General features: G+C 48.8%; 1 protein-coding gene across 1 annotated transcript in view; it reads left to right on the top strand.

Moving 5' to 3' along the window:
* The window catches only part of SHANK3 (SH3 and multiple ankyrin repeat domains 3), a gene marked incomplete at its 5' end in the record, with an annotated part of 356,878 nt that overhangs the window by 66,626 nt on the left and 272,772 nt on the right, over window positions 1–17,480 (top strand). The window contains 4 exon segments of the mRNA XM_082310842.1: window positions 12,327–12,478; window positions 12,792–12,959; window positions 14,040–14,156; window positions 15,441–15,518. Of these exon segments, the coding sequence (XP_082166968.1) occupies window positions 12,327–12,478; window positions 12,792–12,959; window positions 14,040–14,156; window positions 15,441–15,518 (515 nt within the window).

Genomic DNA, 17,480 nt, shown 5'->3' with positions numbered 1-17,480 from the left:
AGAAGTTAATACAGTTTTCTTTAGTGATCTGTAACAAAATCTTATGAAGGACCTTTTAACTTATTACTTCAGGTGCTAAGCCACATGCATTTGAAGTCCTGTTCTGAATAATCAGTGGCCATAGAATAGATGATGGGATTTTAATGTAAACTCTTTCTCTGGTCCTCCTTGCCCGCCCAGTACTTTCTCATAACAATCAGTCATCCTTAATATTCTAAAATGGTGTAATTGTCTGTAGATTTCAGTACTGACAATTAGATCACAATCCTTATTACCAGTAAAGGCAGTCCATATCCTTTTTTGTGTTATCCAGCCTCCCAGCATTTTGCAGTGAGCCAAGAGGAAGAAAAAAAGCTCCCTCACATTCTGTGTCAAATGTGTTTAATTACTTCTGACACAGTGCATTTGTGCTGTGTTTTCCTCTTTGGAATCATTTCACTTGTGTTCTTAGTTTAATGTCTTCCTAATTGCTCTACCTATTTCTCAGCCAAGATCATTATCTCACCTCTCGGTGAAGTCCCGGTTTCACTGAGAGTCCTCCAGAATGGGCCAGAACATCTCGGGTTTGCTCCCATCGTGTGCCTGGGGAGTCACTTCCAGTGGTTTTTGCCCGATGCCTTGTCTTGCTTGTAGGACTGAAGGGATCTCTGGGATGAGCACGTGGACTTTTCTGTCCTTCAGCTTTCCTTCCATGTCCTCGTGCCCCATTACTAGCAAATTTCTGCCTCTTAATTTCACAGGCTCATCCAGCACTAAGGGAAAATTGTGGGCCGTCCTCAGCTTCCGTGTTCAGACATGTAAATGCAAGTGCTGCTGCATGGCTCCCGTTCCCTTGGCAAGATTTCCAGATTGTGGTGAAGGGTACCCAGACACGTTTCAATCGCTGGCCCTGAGGCTGGAGTCGGTTGCCTGGACTGGTCACTTCACAACGGGGAGTCCAAGACATCAGCGTGGGCCTGGCAGGCTTGGTGTGGGGATGGCAGGAGAGCTGCCTCCGGCCGTGGCTGGGAGGTTGGGTGGGATCGGCGCCTGCGGTGCCGGACGGGGTCCTCGCTGGGGCGGCTCAGTCCCACCTGCGGGCTGCTGCAGGTGAGCTCAGCTGTGCTCCACCGTGTTGTCCGTCACGTCTCCATTAGCTGTGGTGGGAGCTTACGTACCCACGCTTACGCGTGCAGGCTGAACCCCATCCCTCTGGGTCTGGCTTGAGGAAGACAGTCTGCTGTTTTGGTCTCACACTTAGTCTTTCTTGGTGATGCTTTTCAGGAACTGAGCCTCTCATGAATCTTTGTATAAAATAGGAGAAATATGAGCTGATGATCTTGCTGAAAGCAAATAGATATCATAGAAAATAAAATACGTGTGTCTTTTTTTTTTTTTTTAACTGTTTCACTTCTGGCCATGATAGTAATGAATACAGAGTTAGACTAGGAAAGAAAACAACATCTCAAACTCCCTTCTCCATCCTTCTTTGATGTACCCATTTTGCTTTCTTTTGGATGTGGGTGTTTCTGTAGTAACCGCTTGCTACTCCCAGCCGGGTTCCTCGCACAGGCACAGGTCGTGGTTGGTACTCCTGTTGTGTTGCCCATCTTGATGCTCTGCTCTCCTGCTTTCTCTGTCTTTCCAGTTCCCTCCCTGCAGATCCTTCTCCTTGGGCTGCCTCTAGGGCTGGCTCCTGAGTCTAGCTGTCCAGCTATCCTCCCATAAGTGTTGGTATTTCAGATGTTGCACAGTGGTGCAATGTGCACTTCTAATCCATATCTTTCATTTGTCACCAGATCACACTTCATATGCAGGACTGGTTCTTCCCCTCTGTAGAAAGGAAAGCATAGCGCATCCAGCTTGGCATAGCTCTTGCACTCGTGCAGCTGCAATAGATCCATGCCCGAAAAGAAGAAACCATATTCCCTATGAAATGCCTCTTTGGCAGTCCTGTTTTCAATGGACTTGTTTACTAAACTAGAATTTCCTGAATTGCTGGATGAAAGATGAAGAGGAGGCAGGGACCCTACGTGGCAGACCATGAGAGCATCATTATGGACCGTGTGGTCTCGTGGCAGTATCAGCAGTCAATCATGTTGGTACAGTTTGGTACTGCATGTGTGTAGCGTTGTGATGCTGCTATACTGCCAGTGCGTTGCCCGCCCCTGGGTGAAATGCAAGCAGCTCTGTTCTCTGTGGTCTCTCATGGGTCTGCAGCTTGGTGGGTGTCGCTGTTGTTGTTGCTTGCCACTTTTGCAGTGCTTGGGAGGAAATCATGCAAGTGGCCTTTCTGATAGTGGTAGGACCTCAGACTCCTTAAACAAGGACTGTTCCAGATATAGACTCATCAAAGCATAGGGGCCCTGCTATAATGTGGTCATCTCTAGTTCTGTTTATTGTTTCATCACCTGTAGGGCTTCTTTGGATATATAGCTGAGACACTGAATTTGGAGGCATTGTGTGTGGTTGTACTGCCTTTCTGATGAGGCGGAGCTCAGGCAGAGAAGGCATATAGCAATTCCCATCAAGGAGAAGTTTCTGGAATTGATCGTGGGCTTCTGGTTCCAACCTGCCTCCCTTCTGTTCCTCTGCAAGAAGATAAATTAGTTCTCTCAAGTACCTAATCATTCAGCTAACCCAAGTTTTGGAAAAAAAAGTGGCCCATTTTTACTGAAAAATGTTAGGCAAGACTCCTGTGAAGAGCTGAGCTAGCACGCCGGGATGGAGGCCCTCCAAGTGTTGGGTAGTGAACAAACAGTGGAGGAAGGCTGGGGGAGGCAGCATCTTCAACGAGCACAATTGCAGTTGGAAGAGGATATTTTAACAAGCCTTCAGAGTGTTCCCATGTAAAATTGCACTGATGTAATTTATGGTATGAATTTTAAAGGCTGCACAAAGCAGCAAAGAGAGTTATTTTAATATGAATATCTTGAAGTTGGTTTGGAAGAGGCTTAACAAATAGCTCTTTTATCAAAATAAATATCTTTGGGCTATTTTTCTTTGGCTTAGCAATTTTTTTTTTCTTTTTTTAAAGTAAACATCTGTACCATGGCAGCACATACGGAAGGAGCCTTACGTTAGAGTTCTGTGTGCAAACCCATGTGGAAAAGCAAGATTAGAAAGGACATGTGCCTCTGCCTCCTGGTAAAGGTCTTAGTATTATCAGTGATACCTGTTTTGTAATGCTGATCATTACAAGAAGTCAACAGTGGTACGCTCAGTGTTAAAAACCCAACAGCAGTACACGGTGTACAAGTACGGCATCTTTGCGGTGTCTGACTCCTTTAACTAGAGGCCTCTCCCTGTTTCCTATCAATGCTTTTTTGCTGTTGTTAAGAGCCCAATGCATTTTTATCTGAACTTTAGGGTATTGGGCAGAGAGAAAGCAAATTATTTTCTCAGATTAATTGTTTTCTGCTACAAGTTTCCATACTGCCCTTTACGGGAATATGTTAAGCAGTATGATTGATGCGTGTCAGTTGTGATCCTTTTTTGTACCATCTTGTCCTGGGAGAAAATAAATATACATATGTGCAGGATAGCGTTTTATTTTGGTGAATGGTAAAGTAAAAATGTAATTGTTCTGTGTCCTTCCTGCTCTGTCTTTATGTCAGCTAGTCAAGGGTGATGGATGGAAGAATATTTTGTCTTGTAGTTTTATATTCAAGGGGCTTAACCAAGTAAGTCTTAGTCTGCAACGCAGGAGGTCTGCTAAAATGAGCGTGTGCTGTCCCTGAGGTTGATCAAAGGAGGACGCCTTTGGCTTGCCCAAACTGGGAAGGACACTGGGACTTGCTGGACACAGGAACCTGGGAATGGAGGGAGTTGCTGAGGATGAAGCCAGTGAAGTCTCGTTGCAGGACCCCATCTCTTTGCCAGTCCCTGTGGAAGCAGAAAAAGTGTGTAGAGAGAAAGGAGAGCATTAATTTAATAGTTAATATCCCCTTCCAGAATGGGGAAGACCCTTGGTGATTTGGACTTCCATTATGCCAAGGCTGAGCTAGTTCAGGAACTGGCTTCTGTGCCTACAGTTCTGGGCAGAACCTGACTGGGTTGATAGGAGCTGCCTCTTTCATTATGTTTGCTTTTAAAGCTGAGTTGCACGGTGCGGGGCAAGTTGAAGCATAGAAACCTTTGATAGGGTTATTGCATCCAAACCCATCTGTGAATCTACAGGTGCCTGGGAATTACCCCTGGGACCCCATGTTCCCTCAAGCTGGCCAGGGAGATCCACAGATGTGGCCAAGCTTCCCATGGCAAAGCCGCATGGCACGGGGGCCAGCGGTGTTGCGACCTGGTCTCCGAGTTGAGGAGTAATGCTGTGAATGTGTTTTTTTCCTCCTCTGTGGAGCAGGGAGCTGTTGCAGACCAGGCTGCTGAGCACTCCCTGCGTGCAGGGGAGAGCCCCGAGAGCCAGCGGGAGGCTGGACAGGCACCGTGCAACGGGGGTAAGAATCACTGCTTGACATCCCTGCCTGCTGGCCAGCCAGCAATCATGGAAACCATCTGTTCCCCACTGAATTCAGCAGAAGCATGCCAGGAGACATTTAGGGACAGAGGCGCAGGCTGTGCCGCCTGGCAGGCAGAGGCAGAAGCGCTCATAACGCGTCCCCGGGGGGCTGGGAGGGCTTGGCAACGCGCAGGGAGGCTGTTTGCCCCCGAAGCCTGTGGGGCAAGGAGGTTTGCTGCTTCTCTGAATGCCAGGTCAGATGATGATGTGGCCAATGTTAAATACTGGACTAACACTGCCTTTGCTCCATCCGTTCAGCCCATAGCAATATTTGAGCCTAACAGCCGAAGTGGCGACAGTGACCAGTAATAAATCCTCCTCTGGCTCTCCACTTTCTGAAGGCAACAATACCACAAACTTCCATAAGTGTTCTCTATTCAGAAGCCACCCCTCATCGCACCATCTCCAGGAACCCAAAATCTTTTAGATCTTGTGGGTTTGTTTTTTGGCTTTGGCCTTCTTCAGCTTCTCAGGGACTTTTTGAACGTCCTCGTCCCAAGTCCTTTTGAAGAAGTGCTCCATCTTTGCCAGGAGATGCCCACCTGGACCATCAGATGTGGGAATCTGGTAAAACCTGAAACTAGAGAGGATACAAATACAGGGAGGAAACATTCTCTTTCCAAAAGGTCTCAGAGTTTTCTTGTCTACTACTCTGTATCTGCTTTAAGGATCTGAAGGGATACTGTGCATGAAGAGAGAAAAGGCCACTTTGCTGCCAAGTCAAGCCTCCTCTCTCCTAGGTACTTTGAAAACCTTAGTCTTTCCTTAGTTGGGAATACTTCTATACTGAATTTTTAACCTGGAGCTTTCAGGTTTATCGGTAAAGTGATGGGACCGTGGGCAGATGTCCAACTAAGATTTCAAGAGAAGGAATAAATAAATGATGGTATTTTCAGTGCTTGGTATTTAGCAAAGATAGGAAAAGCTGCAGTGCATAAGTGCTATTCTTAATTTCTCAGCCATCCTTTACAAAGTCACTGTAGTAAATCTACTCTCCTTTTAGGCGGAGCAGCCTTGCTATTAGCAATGCTCTTTTATCCACTGTGTCTCTAGGGATGAGTCTACCAGGGATATTGCAAATAGGCCCTGACACCAAATGCTCCTTTCTGTGTGGCAGGTCTTTGGCAGCTTGGATAATTACAAACACCATTTATTCGCCTTCCTCAAAACAAAAGTACAAAAGTGGAGGGGGGAACCCAAACTCTTGAGGTTTTAGAAATTCAGCCCTTCAGCAGCTAAAACTTTCTTCTTCATCCACTCCTGTGCAACACAAGTGTTCCCGTCATCCCCGTCCGAAGGCAGTTTGTAACTCTGCTGCTGATCTTTGAGGCAGCGAATGCAGTATTTCTGTCTCAAAGACTTTGCAGTATAGATCCCTAATAAAAATGATTCATCCTCTCTCAGTTTCTGTAGCCTTTTCTTTTTTCCCTCTTGACCTGGGGAAAAAAATTTCCCTGCAGAAATTATTTGTGGGTCATTATCCATGATCGTATTCAACACAGGGAAATCAATAGTCTTATCTGCAGCTGTCTAGGTTTTCCAGAAAGCAGAGGTCTCCCCTTGCTCATGAACTATTTCTTTTAAAGGAGAGGAGTCATATAACCCTGCCCGAGATTTAAATTCTAGCGGTTCAGAGAGGGATGTATCTGTGTTGTAGATGGGAAGGATGATGCACGTTTGCCCAGTTCATCTGGGCCACCAAAATACCTGCGCTTACTCTCGGTTTCTCTGTCCAGCAAGTGCTGTTCTTCCTCCTCCCAGGACACAAAGCAGCCACGGTCCGGGACTTGTCATCCAAGTTTTCCCCGTTAGGAGGGAAACATTTCCCTTCATCTGCCGTTAGCACAGCTCGTTTGTATTTCTGACGTCAGTGCTGGGTTTGCTGGAGACACGGGGGGTTCGCAGCCTGGTCACAGCAGGGTCCCCTCCCGCCTCGCCTGTGCGGGTATTGCACGCTTGTCCTGTGCTGAATTCTTCTGAGCAGAGCGGTTCCCTTGCAGGCAGGCGGTGTGCGTGGGGAGCTCCCAGGACGGGCTGGATGTCCCTGTTCAGAGCAGCGTTCTTCTGCAGAGTTAAATCCAGTTAATGGACTTCAAACGACACTGGCTGCACCGTACAATACTCTGTGCTTTGTGGTGCCATCCTCAGAGCAGAGCCAACAGGAAGATACGGCGGCGTCCCAGCCTCTTCAGGGTGACGCCTGGCATCTTCATTGCAGCTGCTTTTGGGAGTGGTTTTAAGCTGCACTGAGGCAGCTGCAGCGCAGCACGTGTTCCGTTCCCCTGACTGTGCTGGGGTGAGAGGGCAGGGAAGAGCCACGTCTTAACCGTCACAGCCCAATCTGCCATCGTTCAGGTTTCAGTGCTGCGGGATTCCTGGGAAGATAGGCTAGGAAAGACTAATGGTCTTCGAAAGAGATTAAAAGAAAAATTTCACAGTTGCTTCCTGTAGGTACATTTTAAGGGTGTAAAAAGAATACTTGAGAAGTTACCATTATTCTAAAATTAGACCCAAGCCTGAGTGATAGTTTAGCATGTAGAAAAGAGAAAGGCAATCCTCGATATTTAACATAGGATGGCAACTGGGGAACAGCGGGAGAATGAGAGGAAGTCATTGCATTTACAAAGAAGTATTCTTGACTGTGTGCAGCAATGTGGGCTGTGGCCCCAATACGATGTGAGGACAAATAGCAGCAGGAGTAAGCAATTGGGGAGAAATACTTGCTGTGCGTGACAGTGCTTTCTCAACTTCTGCTTACTGTTAGGAAAAAACCTCCTGCCCAAGGCGGGAGCTTGCGCCTCTCCTGCTCTGGCTGCACCCGATCCAGACTGTGCTAGCTGTGGCATAGTGCATTCAAGGTACAATGCGCAATTACTTGATTATCAACCTGAATAACTCGCCTTCATACATTATATATTTTCTGTTGCTTTCGATTTTAGTAGCTAAAAGTTACACTTTGGTTCAGCCAGCAGTTGTGGTTAGCTGGGGGGGAACACTGGATGAAGCTCCAATGGCTCGTGGTTTGTAAAATTATTGTCCTCAGTTTAAAATCTGTTAATCTAGTTGCTTTAAACCTTTTTTTTTTTTTTAAGCAAATTGGTAGCATCTCTTTGAATTGCATATGCAACTGGAGATTAATGAAAAATGGTGTGTTGGGAGATGAAATGTCACCTTGTAATGTTTTCACCTACAGCTGAAAACCACTACCATGAGGTTCTACTTATAGGTGGTATTTATCATATGCATTTATTTTCTTTTATTATGTACTATAGGTCTGTATAGGAACACTGTGTAGACAGTAACCCTCCTCTCCAGTAGCTTGCATGAAAACTTTTATATCAAGCCTGTTGTCATTTCAACTTGAACAGAGATCCTCCCTTTTCCTAAATCATAAATTAAGTCCTGGAGTAACACAGATTTTTAAAAAAGTTTTGGTTTTGTTTTTTTAATTCTGGTATCAGAGTGGAGAGGTTATTCCTGCTGGTGTTGGAGCCCTCTCTGGGGTTTCTCAGCTTCGCTCGCCACGTGAATTCCCGTTCTCATGACACCCCTCCAAACGCGAGGAGCCTCCGCAGTTTGTTTCTTCTGCGCGGCCGCGGAGGAGCCCCCACGTCGCATGGCGCGGTGGCTGTCCTCTCCAGTTGTCTCTTTGCTGCCGGCTTCTGGGGGGTGTGTGGATAACACCTGACCCAGAGCGGAGGCGGCTGCGGTTGGCAGGAACGGGGGTCTCGGTCCGGTTCTGGGTATGGGAGCTCAGATGTTTTATTCCACAACGCAGCCCTGTTTGGAGTCATTGCTTTCACAGAAGTGATCAGCTGAGGATTGCCAGAATTCCTTGTTGCCAATTAAAACATTAGCGTTGCTTTTCATCCTAAGCTTCTTTTAGCAGAATGAAGAGAAAACATAGCTACAAGACCAAAACATGGAGAAAACACTCCTTTAAGTGGAGCAGAAATGAACTCCTGCAAACTTTCCTGGACCTGGACCTGCTTCGTGCTCCAGCTGCCAGAGCCAAGTGCTGTCTGGGCAGCGTCCTGCCCCAGCGGTGCCCCAGTCCTGTGCTGCTCTCGCCAGTCAGGCTGCTGGATCACCAGGGTGCCCTTTGCACAAGGAGATCCTCGGAGAAGCTGTTCCAGTCCCCACCTTGGCTTCCCTAAAACCCATCATTAAAGGAACAGTCCCACTAGCAGCTTTTTATACCTGGACCGTGTCGCCTGCTCCTTCCCCAGGCTCCTGTTCCTCCGAGCACAGGTGGTGCTCCCACGTACGGCTCTCATCTGCTGGCCCTGCTTTGCCGCTGCAGATTTTGGCTGCAGAATTTAATCTCACCCTTGTCAGGGATCAGGTGCACTGGAGCAGCCGCCATGTGCGGCTGGGTGCTGGCTTTGCCGTGCAAGCTCTTCCCATTAGAGCGGGTCAGTGGGTGTCAGAGGGAGCACTGGTGTCAAACCCACGCTGTGGAGCTCGGCTGCCTGACAGCCCACAGGCAGAATCCAACTTGCAGCTCCTTCTTACGTCCGTTAATCAGCTTCTTACACTATGCAGCGTGCAACGCGTTGTCTTGCTGGTTCTTGTTTGCGGCAATGGATCTTGTGCACTTATTAGTTAATTACTTTAAGCATATATTTGGATACGCACATTTCCAAGAATTAGCAGAGTGTAATCACTAAAATCCTAGATTAGATAGTGATTAGATTAGGTTTAGTGAACAAATTGCTAGCTGCAGTTCATTCAGCGCACCTTGGAATGCCCTATTTGGACCTTTCTCAGTCTTTGGGATTCAAGAAAATGTGATAGATTTTTCAGTTGAATTTGGCATATTAATAACTGAGACTAAAGGAATATTTGAAGCCCTGTTTTCTGTGTCTTTTGCCTCTTTGAAAAGTTTGTCTCATTTAAACTGAGATATTGAAAAAAGACTGGTGATTTAACTGCCTGTGGAAATGGAAATAGATGCCTGGAGCAGGGACTGGCGAGGATACTTCAGTTCATATGCACAACCTGAAGTTTGTAGCAGTCAGACTGCAAGGGCCAAATATGTGCTCTCAAAATAATTAAAACTAACCATAAATAAGGAAGAGATGTTAGAGAAATTATGGTGAAAAAGCAGTAACTGAAACTCAGTGACAACAACAGAAATTAAAGCAATGGTATTTGGCACAGAAGATAAGCGGTGGTCCTTAAAAGACCATACTTTCCCTAGACTCTCCTCTTGAGCTTCCCTTTGCCTTTGGCTGGCGGTGGCCCTGGCTAAAGAGCTGGGGTGTGAGAGCTGGGGAGCTGCACTGCAGGTGGTTTTGGTGTTGGTGGAGAGGAGGAGAAAGGGGCTCACCCACGGTCACCTGCTCTTCATCTCCCTTGGTGTGCGGTGGGTGTGTGAATCAGGACTTCCCATCCCCATCTTGCTTTGGTGGAAGGGCGGACTGTGCTCCCACCATGGCTGCCCAGCTCTTCTGAACCACAGAAACCACAGCAGTGTCGCGGCGGATGCCACCGAGGTCTTCTGAGAACCTCCCCTGGCCCCAGGTCAGCAGCGCATCCGTCTGTTGGTTGTGACAAGTGGTGGCGTTTTCCACCCTTTCTTGCACTGCTCTCTCCCGGTGTGAGAAGGGTTGTAGACCGTTACCAATAACCCTCCATCAAACCTTTATCTTCACAGATATTGCTGAGCTAAGGAAATATTTCCACTGCTTTTTCTCGGGTGACGTTGCTAGTCGTGTGGACACCATTACCTTCCCATGTAATACGTACATTGTTACAATGGTAATTACCTTCATGCTTAAAATGCATCCCTTATTTTCTGGCTATAAAGCATTGCACCTGTCCTCTGCTAAAGTTTGACATTGGGCAATGAATGCCTGAAGCCATTTTATTTATTGTACCATTGACTTTGCCATATATAACAACATAGTGTCTGAATGTGTGAAATTTCTTAGAGATTACTTCCTATTGTCTTCCAGATTGTTGCTAAAAATGATTGACAGTTTTGAGCTGAGGACAGGTCCTTAGAAGACCCAGCTGTAACATTCTCATTTACTGGTGATTCCTCTTATTGGTGAACCCATCTTTAATCCTCTTGACAAGAGTCTTCAGTAATCTTCATTTTTTTTATATTGGTGTCTTGTAGCACAAAACCCACAGAGTGTTAGCAAAGCCACAGAACTTTGTCTGACCTCTACCTAGCTCATCTAAAAATTTGGCTAATAGCAATGCTCTAAAATTAATATTCATATTCTTTTTTATGTGTATCTCAAACCATTTTATTATTCTCATTTAAATAGTTATTTCTACTAAATTGAGAGGTTTTAATTTATGTGCAAATTAGGTACCTTTCTAAAAAAATACACAACTGTATTTCTAGCTGATGGCATCTTATTTTGCTCCATTTGTGGTATGGGGGATTTTGTTGGAAAGACCTAGGGATTTGTTTGAGAAAGAAGGCGTACTTTTTTTTTTTTTGGTAATATTGCACTCTGAAGAAAACAAATTTATTTCATTATAATAAAAATGTTCAGAAAAACATTCTGTCTCTTAAGGAGACTTTACTCATTTTCTATCAAAGGTCATTTTTCTTCCTTCTTTGTGCTATCAAATCAGCCTGTGGACAGGCGAGCCCAGTCCTCTGCAGCTCAGATCTCCCCAGCACCATCAGGGTAGGACAGAAACCCCCATCCTGTGTCAGCACCGTGGCCCCCGCCCAAGGAGAGGTCCTCCACGCTTGTCCATGCGAGGACCGTGGTGGGGACCTGGAGGTGCCGGTAGGCAAGCTGTATTTCTAGTTTGCAAACCTGTCAAGGTAGCATTCGGCCGACAGCTGGATGCTGAAATCTGGTCCTTGAGGGAAAGGTGTAGCAGCTCCTGTGGGAAGAGGCTTTGCCCGTCTGGCGCAGAGGCACCTTTCTGCATTTCGGAGCTGCACGCACCAATAGAGAGCAACAGATGTGCATCGGGGCTCCTGCTGCCACCTGCAAACCAAAAGCAGAGTGTGGCTGGGGGCCGGTGAGGGTGCACTTGGTGAGGGAGGACTGTTGAAGGGGATTTCCATACCTCTTCTGTTGCCTGCTCAAATTATATCCCTAAGTGGAGCAAGTCCTACGCGCTGGGCAGTCCTGGGAGTCGGGACTGATCCTGGTCGGAGCTGGGGCTGAACCAGCTGGCGAGTTTGTGCAGGCTCAGCTGTGCGACAAGCCAGGCTCCTCAGAGGCGAGGAGGGTGTTGCACAGATACAGGGGCCTTCCTCCCTTTTGGGGTGAGTGTTTCATGTTTGGAGCTTGCTGCTGGTGACGTGAGGCGGGGAGGACCGGCTGCGGGACAGCCCTGTGTGGAGGAGCTCAGGACAGCTCTGTGGATGCTGTTGCTGGTGCTGGGTTGCATAGCTGTGCCTCTCCCCCCGAAACAGCAGCCTGTAATCCATGCCTTGCTGCAGGGAGAAACTGCATGAGGATACTGATTTTCATCCCCTTCTCCCCTTTGTGTAAATGGTGTGTCCAGATACGTGCTTTCCTGCAGTGTAAGAGCCAGCGACAGTGCCAGCGCTTTCTTCTCCCCTCTCCTCTGCGAGGCTCTCATCCGCACCCAAGAGAAACCAATGGACAGCCTCTAACCCACTCAGACTGTGCACGCACGGTGTTTGGGAAAACTGCCGACGTCTGAGCGGGGCTGGGAGCGGATGCGGGGTTTGGTGGAGCAGCCTCGAGGGGAGTGGGGAGCACCCCGCCTTGCTGGGGCCCAGGCAGGAGACGTACCCGAGCGAGAGGCCAGCGGTGCTGCGGTGCCCATCGAGGAGGTGGGTGCCCCCGCGGTCCTCACCCTTTTCTCTCCTGGGGCTCTGCAGAGTGTCCCCTGACCGCCGCCGCTCAGCTGGAGCTCAGCGCCGAGATGATCAAGGCACTGCGCAACGGGGGAGCGCACCTGGATTTCCGGACGCGGGAGGGGATGACAGCTCTTCACAAGGCCGTCCGGTGCCGCAACCACACGGCGCTGCTGGTGAGTCGGGGGGAGCCGCCGCGGGGGGCTCTCCCTCCCCTCTGCCCTGCGCCTCAGCACCGGCTCCTCGTCCCACCCCGTCTAGGCTGCCGGCAGGGTTGTGCCCTCCCTGGGCCAAAGCATCTCTCGCATTGCTGTCAGGGAGCACAGCCCATTACAAAAGTGTGGCACTGATAATGCGAGCCTTGGGGGGAAGATGGGGTGAGCACTGCCTGCTGCCATGGCCAGAGCATCCCTGGACCCTCTGCGGGGCTGGTTTTCCTACTGGGAGGCCGCCTGAAGCCGCAGAGCGAGGCAGGCCCTTCTCTTGCAGACGCTGCTGGACCTGGGTGCCTCCCCGGACTACAAGGACAGCCGGGGGCTGACGCCCCTGTACCACAGTGCCATGGTGGGGGGGGATCCCTACTGCTGCGAGCTCCTGCTGCACGACTATGCCCGGCTCGGCTGCGTGGATGAGAACGGCTGGCAGGAGATCCACCAGGTGGGACGGACGGCAGGACAGGACCTGGCCGGGGTGACCGCTGTCCTGCTGCTGATGGAGGGGGTCGTCCCATGCCCTTGGGTGCCGCAGGCAGTGGTGGCACTGCTCGGCAGGGGTGGCCAGCATGGGGCCAGGCTCCTGTGTGGAGGACTTGCATGTGGTGTGCCAGCTCTGGCTCCCATGCTGGGCCAATGCTCAGGCTGTTTTCTTCTGGCCTTGGTCTGTAGTGTCTGGGATCCTCCCCAGATTATGGCTGGCTCATAGGATAGTGCTTTGAGATCTCGGTCCAACACCTGAGGCATCCTGGTTCCAAACCACGGTTGTATCTGTCCCTGTTTTACACATTGACAAGTGGATTTGGCTAGGAAAGACATGCACTAGGGGTGAGGGGACCTGAGCTGGCTTTGTGCTTCAAGACTGAGACCCTTTGGGAGAAGGGAGGATGCTCTGGCTGTGCCTAGAGTCCCCTTGTCTTGGACCATCAGGAGGGCAGGTTGTCTTTGGGCCTGTGGCCTCCCCGAAGCACCCAGCTCTCAGCCCCCTGCAAGGTGAACAAGTACTGGCACAGCTAAGGACGAGATTGGAAAAACAAGAGATGTGTCTTTGTGATCTCGATTTACTGGATATGACTGTCCTCCTTCCTGCCTCCATCTTACATTGCCTTGGCAGATCTTTGAGGACTGCTGGTCCCAGGATGGACCAGACGTAGAGGAAAATACCATACCAGTTGACTAGAGATGTGGGGCCATTGTCCTCCTCTTTGCCTGCTTGTGCTTCAGGGCTTCTTTTCACCGGATAATTATACTGAGATAGCAAACGGTCTGGAGGAGACCCTGGTACCAGTATGATGGTGATCCAAAATTCGCAATTGATCTAGAGGTAATTTGTCTGATAAGTATTCAGGTGTATATTGCTGTGTCTGTGTGCACATTAACGGGACTTTTCAGGTTACAGGTCCGGCCTGATTCAACTTCTCTAGCGTAGATGAATCCAGCAGAGGATGTTACGGGATTTATCATCTTTCTGCTGCTCCCTAACTTTCTTTTTCTATTTCTTTTTTCCATTTTGCATTTTGAGCAGGCATGTCGCTATGGCCATGTTCAGCACCTGGAGCATCTTCTCTTCTATGGAGCTGATATGACTGCACAGAATGCCTCAGGAAACACCGCTCTTCACATTTGTGCTCTCTATAACCAGGTACATCTGTGTGATTCGGGACATGAGAACAAGTAAGTGTAGATGGGGCACCAGCCTGCCTGAGATAAAGAGAGCACAGCATTGGGCTGGGGCACCTTCTCATCGCTATTACTGTTCCCAGACCCAGAAAGGTTCTTCTGAATTGTACCCACACTCTGTCCTGGGATGAGGCTGTTTCTGTTTGTAGCGCTAGCCTAATTTTGGATTTCTCAAGAGGCAGGTGGCCAGAGAAGAGTCCATGAATTAATCTGTTTCCATTCCTAAGATGGTTTTGCTGCTTTACTGCCTAATGTTCTGTGATTTTTCCTCTGGTTCCTATTCCTACTTCAGAGCAAGCCCCCATTACTCATTGGGAGGGAGCAGTTTGCCTGGGTGGAGAGTGCTAATTTGGCCCAGGTGCTCACATTTAATTTGAGGCAGGCACGTGGGCCAAGCAGGGCTTGTTGGGTACCTCCTGTGGCTTTCGCCCTGCTCTGGGGAAGGTATGTGGACTGGGGTCCTGTCCTTCTCGCAAATGGCCCTAAATTCTTAGTACCAATCTCTGAATTTTGAAGAAGGCTGTGTGGTCGCTAACCTCAGTTCAGGAGAAACTGAGGGTGGTGGAAGAGCCCTCTCTGATCTTACACACGCCTGTTGCTCTCTTTCTGAGATGTGAGGTCAGTAAGGATTTCTCCTGTAGGTTTTGTTCCTTCCTAGAGATTTTTATACATTGTATTAAGTGGGTTTTGATTATAAAGGGATTTTTCAATTTCTGAGGTGTCCATGCTTTAAAAATTGAGCACTGTTGTGTTTCGCCATTGACAGTGGTACGTGGAGGCTGATTTGTGGCTTGTTAGGTGGTAAGTGCATTCTGCACATCAAGGACTCTTGTACCCAGGTGCCTGCCCATTGGGATGGGTGGGTAGAGTGGCATTAAAGAGTACAGGGGCTCATAAACATGTTGAATTAACGTTATTTAGAAGTATAGAGCATTCAAAACCAATAAAAGGTTCTAGGAAATAGCAATACTTGGGAACGTGTGGTGGCCACTGTGCCTGTAGCTATGCTCTTGGGCTGATGTTTGGGCATGGCCATGGTGCCAGTGCCCCAGAGCCGCACACAGATGGGTGGACTTGGCCAGCTTGGGGTTGGGGATGACCAGTTCTTAGAGGCTGAGCATCCTTCCTTGCTCTTGCGAAAGGAGGCTTTCTGAGTGTGATGAAACCACGTGGTTTGCTTCTTCGTTGTCACCAGTCTGCCCTGCTAATTGGTCTCTTCCCTTTTCCCCGTTGCTTGCTTTCACAGGAGAGCTGTGCTCGGGTTCTTCTCTTCCGCGGTGCGAGCAAAGAGATTCGCAACTACAACAGCCAGACAGCATTCCAGGTGAGGCAGCGAGCTCCGGGCCCCGTTCCTCCTGCAGAGCTCCTCGGGCCCCTGACGAGGGCAGCCTCTGCAACGTGCCTTGGGCACACGTAGGGTAAAGCTTATGGGAACAAACCCATTGATTCAGGATGTCTGTTCTGACACCGGCTTAATTGCTGGAGCAGGAGGGAGGAAAGCGAACGTGTGGTACACGTGGAAAGGGCTGTGAAGGTGGTATGTTACGGTGGGAGACTGAAAGAGCTTGGCTTGTCCGGTCATGTGTAATGGAGGTGGAAAGGAGAAGCTATTGCTGTCTGTAGAAATGTTGTAGTAAATGTTAGAGAAGGAGCAGAATCCTTAGAAATAAATGAATGCACCTAAACTTGCTATTAATAAACTTAAACTGGAAGTTAGAAGACCTCTAGCGACAAGAGGAGTGAAAGTCTGGAATAGCTTTCTAGTAAATATGCTGGGTGACACAGGTGGAAAGGGAAACTGGGTCCTTTTGCAGTGTGACTCCTTCCATAAGTTTGCCAATTGTGGGATGTGACTGCCTGCAGGCTGTAGTTTGTGGTGCAGGAGGTCTCTTCCCATCCAAGGTCTGCTTTGCCCTTCTTTTTTAAAGTTTTTGAACCTGGAATAGCCATTCTGTCTGTGCTCTTATTGAAGCACAGTCATTTGCCTGAGGACCTTTCAGAAACATTGTGACTCAATGTCCAGCTAATACTAATCTTCAGGTGTCCCTTGAGAAGAGTTCTCTATCAGCATCTTACTCATATATCAGCTTGGGTGGCTGCAGATGAGCTCACTAATTACTAGAAATGCTTTTTCTCGCTTCTTCAATGTTGTTTATAGCGGCTTTAGGCCCCAGTCTCAAGTGTGACCACGATGATGTCGTACAGTCCCTGCGAACATCGTGCGTGGCCCCTGTGAGAAAGAAGTCTTATTACAGACACAGTCGCTCTCGTTGCACTTGTGCAACTGCGGCCGCCGTTGGAGCGGCCGCACATCCTGGGGGAGGCGGGCAGGGAATTGCTGGGCAGATGCTCTGCACGTGCTGGACATCGGCCACACTGGGTCGTGCTGCACCGTGCAGAAGAAGTGGGTATGTCTAGCGAGCCTCGTGTGTCCCGAGGGACTAACTTTACTGAAAGGCACCAAACCCCCGTGCGGTGTGTGTGCTGCGAGTGCCCCGGGGAGGTGAAGCGCCCTCTGACCTGAGCCGACCGCTCACTGGCAGCCACAGTCAACTGGCTGTGGTGCTCCCTGAACCCCCTGCCGCAAGCTGCTGCAATGGTGCTCTGTTCTGCATGAGGATATTTCATTTAAATTTTATGTATATTTTAATGCAAATTAAGCATACTGTCCTAAAACGAGTACGCAGAACTCGTGTGTGTACTTACCATGATTGTATATAGGAATCGGGCAGCCATGTGGAGATAATCAGTTATGAATCACTTGTGTGTACGGTGTGAGGAACTAAAAATGCTTATGTGGTCTCAGGAAATGAATACATAGCTTATAGTCTTGTTTAAAAGTAATTTCTTTATTAAGACTGAGACTGCGTTCCTTACAAGCTGTGCTACATGTTGGCTTGGATGCCGAGAGGAAAAAGGGCCCTGAAGGTCAAATTGAGCATCCTTATAGGTGCTCTGATATTTTGTTACGTGCAGGAACTTGAGATTTATGCCATGCAATTAATTTGCCTGTTAAGTGATGGTTGTCTGGTCGTAGCTGATGGAGCTCCGCAGCTGGGAGTATCATTTATGTGACGAAGCGCGGATACCTGTCTGCGGAGAAGGTGAGGCTTGTCCTCCCCTGCGCGATGGCCTGGGGAGCACGAGGTGACGGGCTCTGGTGCGGTGCTCACACACACGAGCGTGAGTGCCACCGCAGCTTTGCTCTGAGTGACTGGGGTGACCTTGCTAACCACAGCAAGTGCTGAAGGATGCCTGAGCTCAGCCCTTGGTGGGTAGCCCTGTT

Source organism: Platalea leucorodia (assembly GCF_965183815.1).
Source record: "Platalea leucorodia genome assembly, chromosome: 4".
Classification (NCBI taxonomy): Eukaryota; Metazoa; Chordata; class Aves; order Pelecaniformes; family Threskiornithidae; genus Platalea; species Platalea leucorodia.
This window is presented reverse-complemented; position numbering and strand designations above follow the sequence as displayed.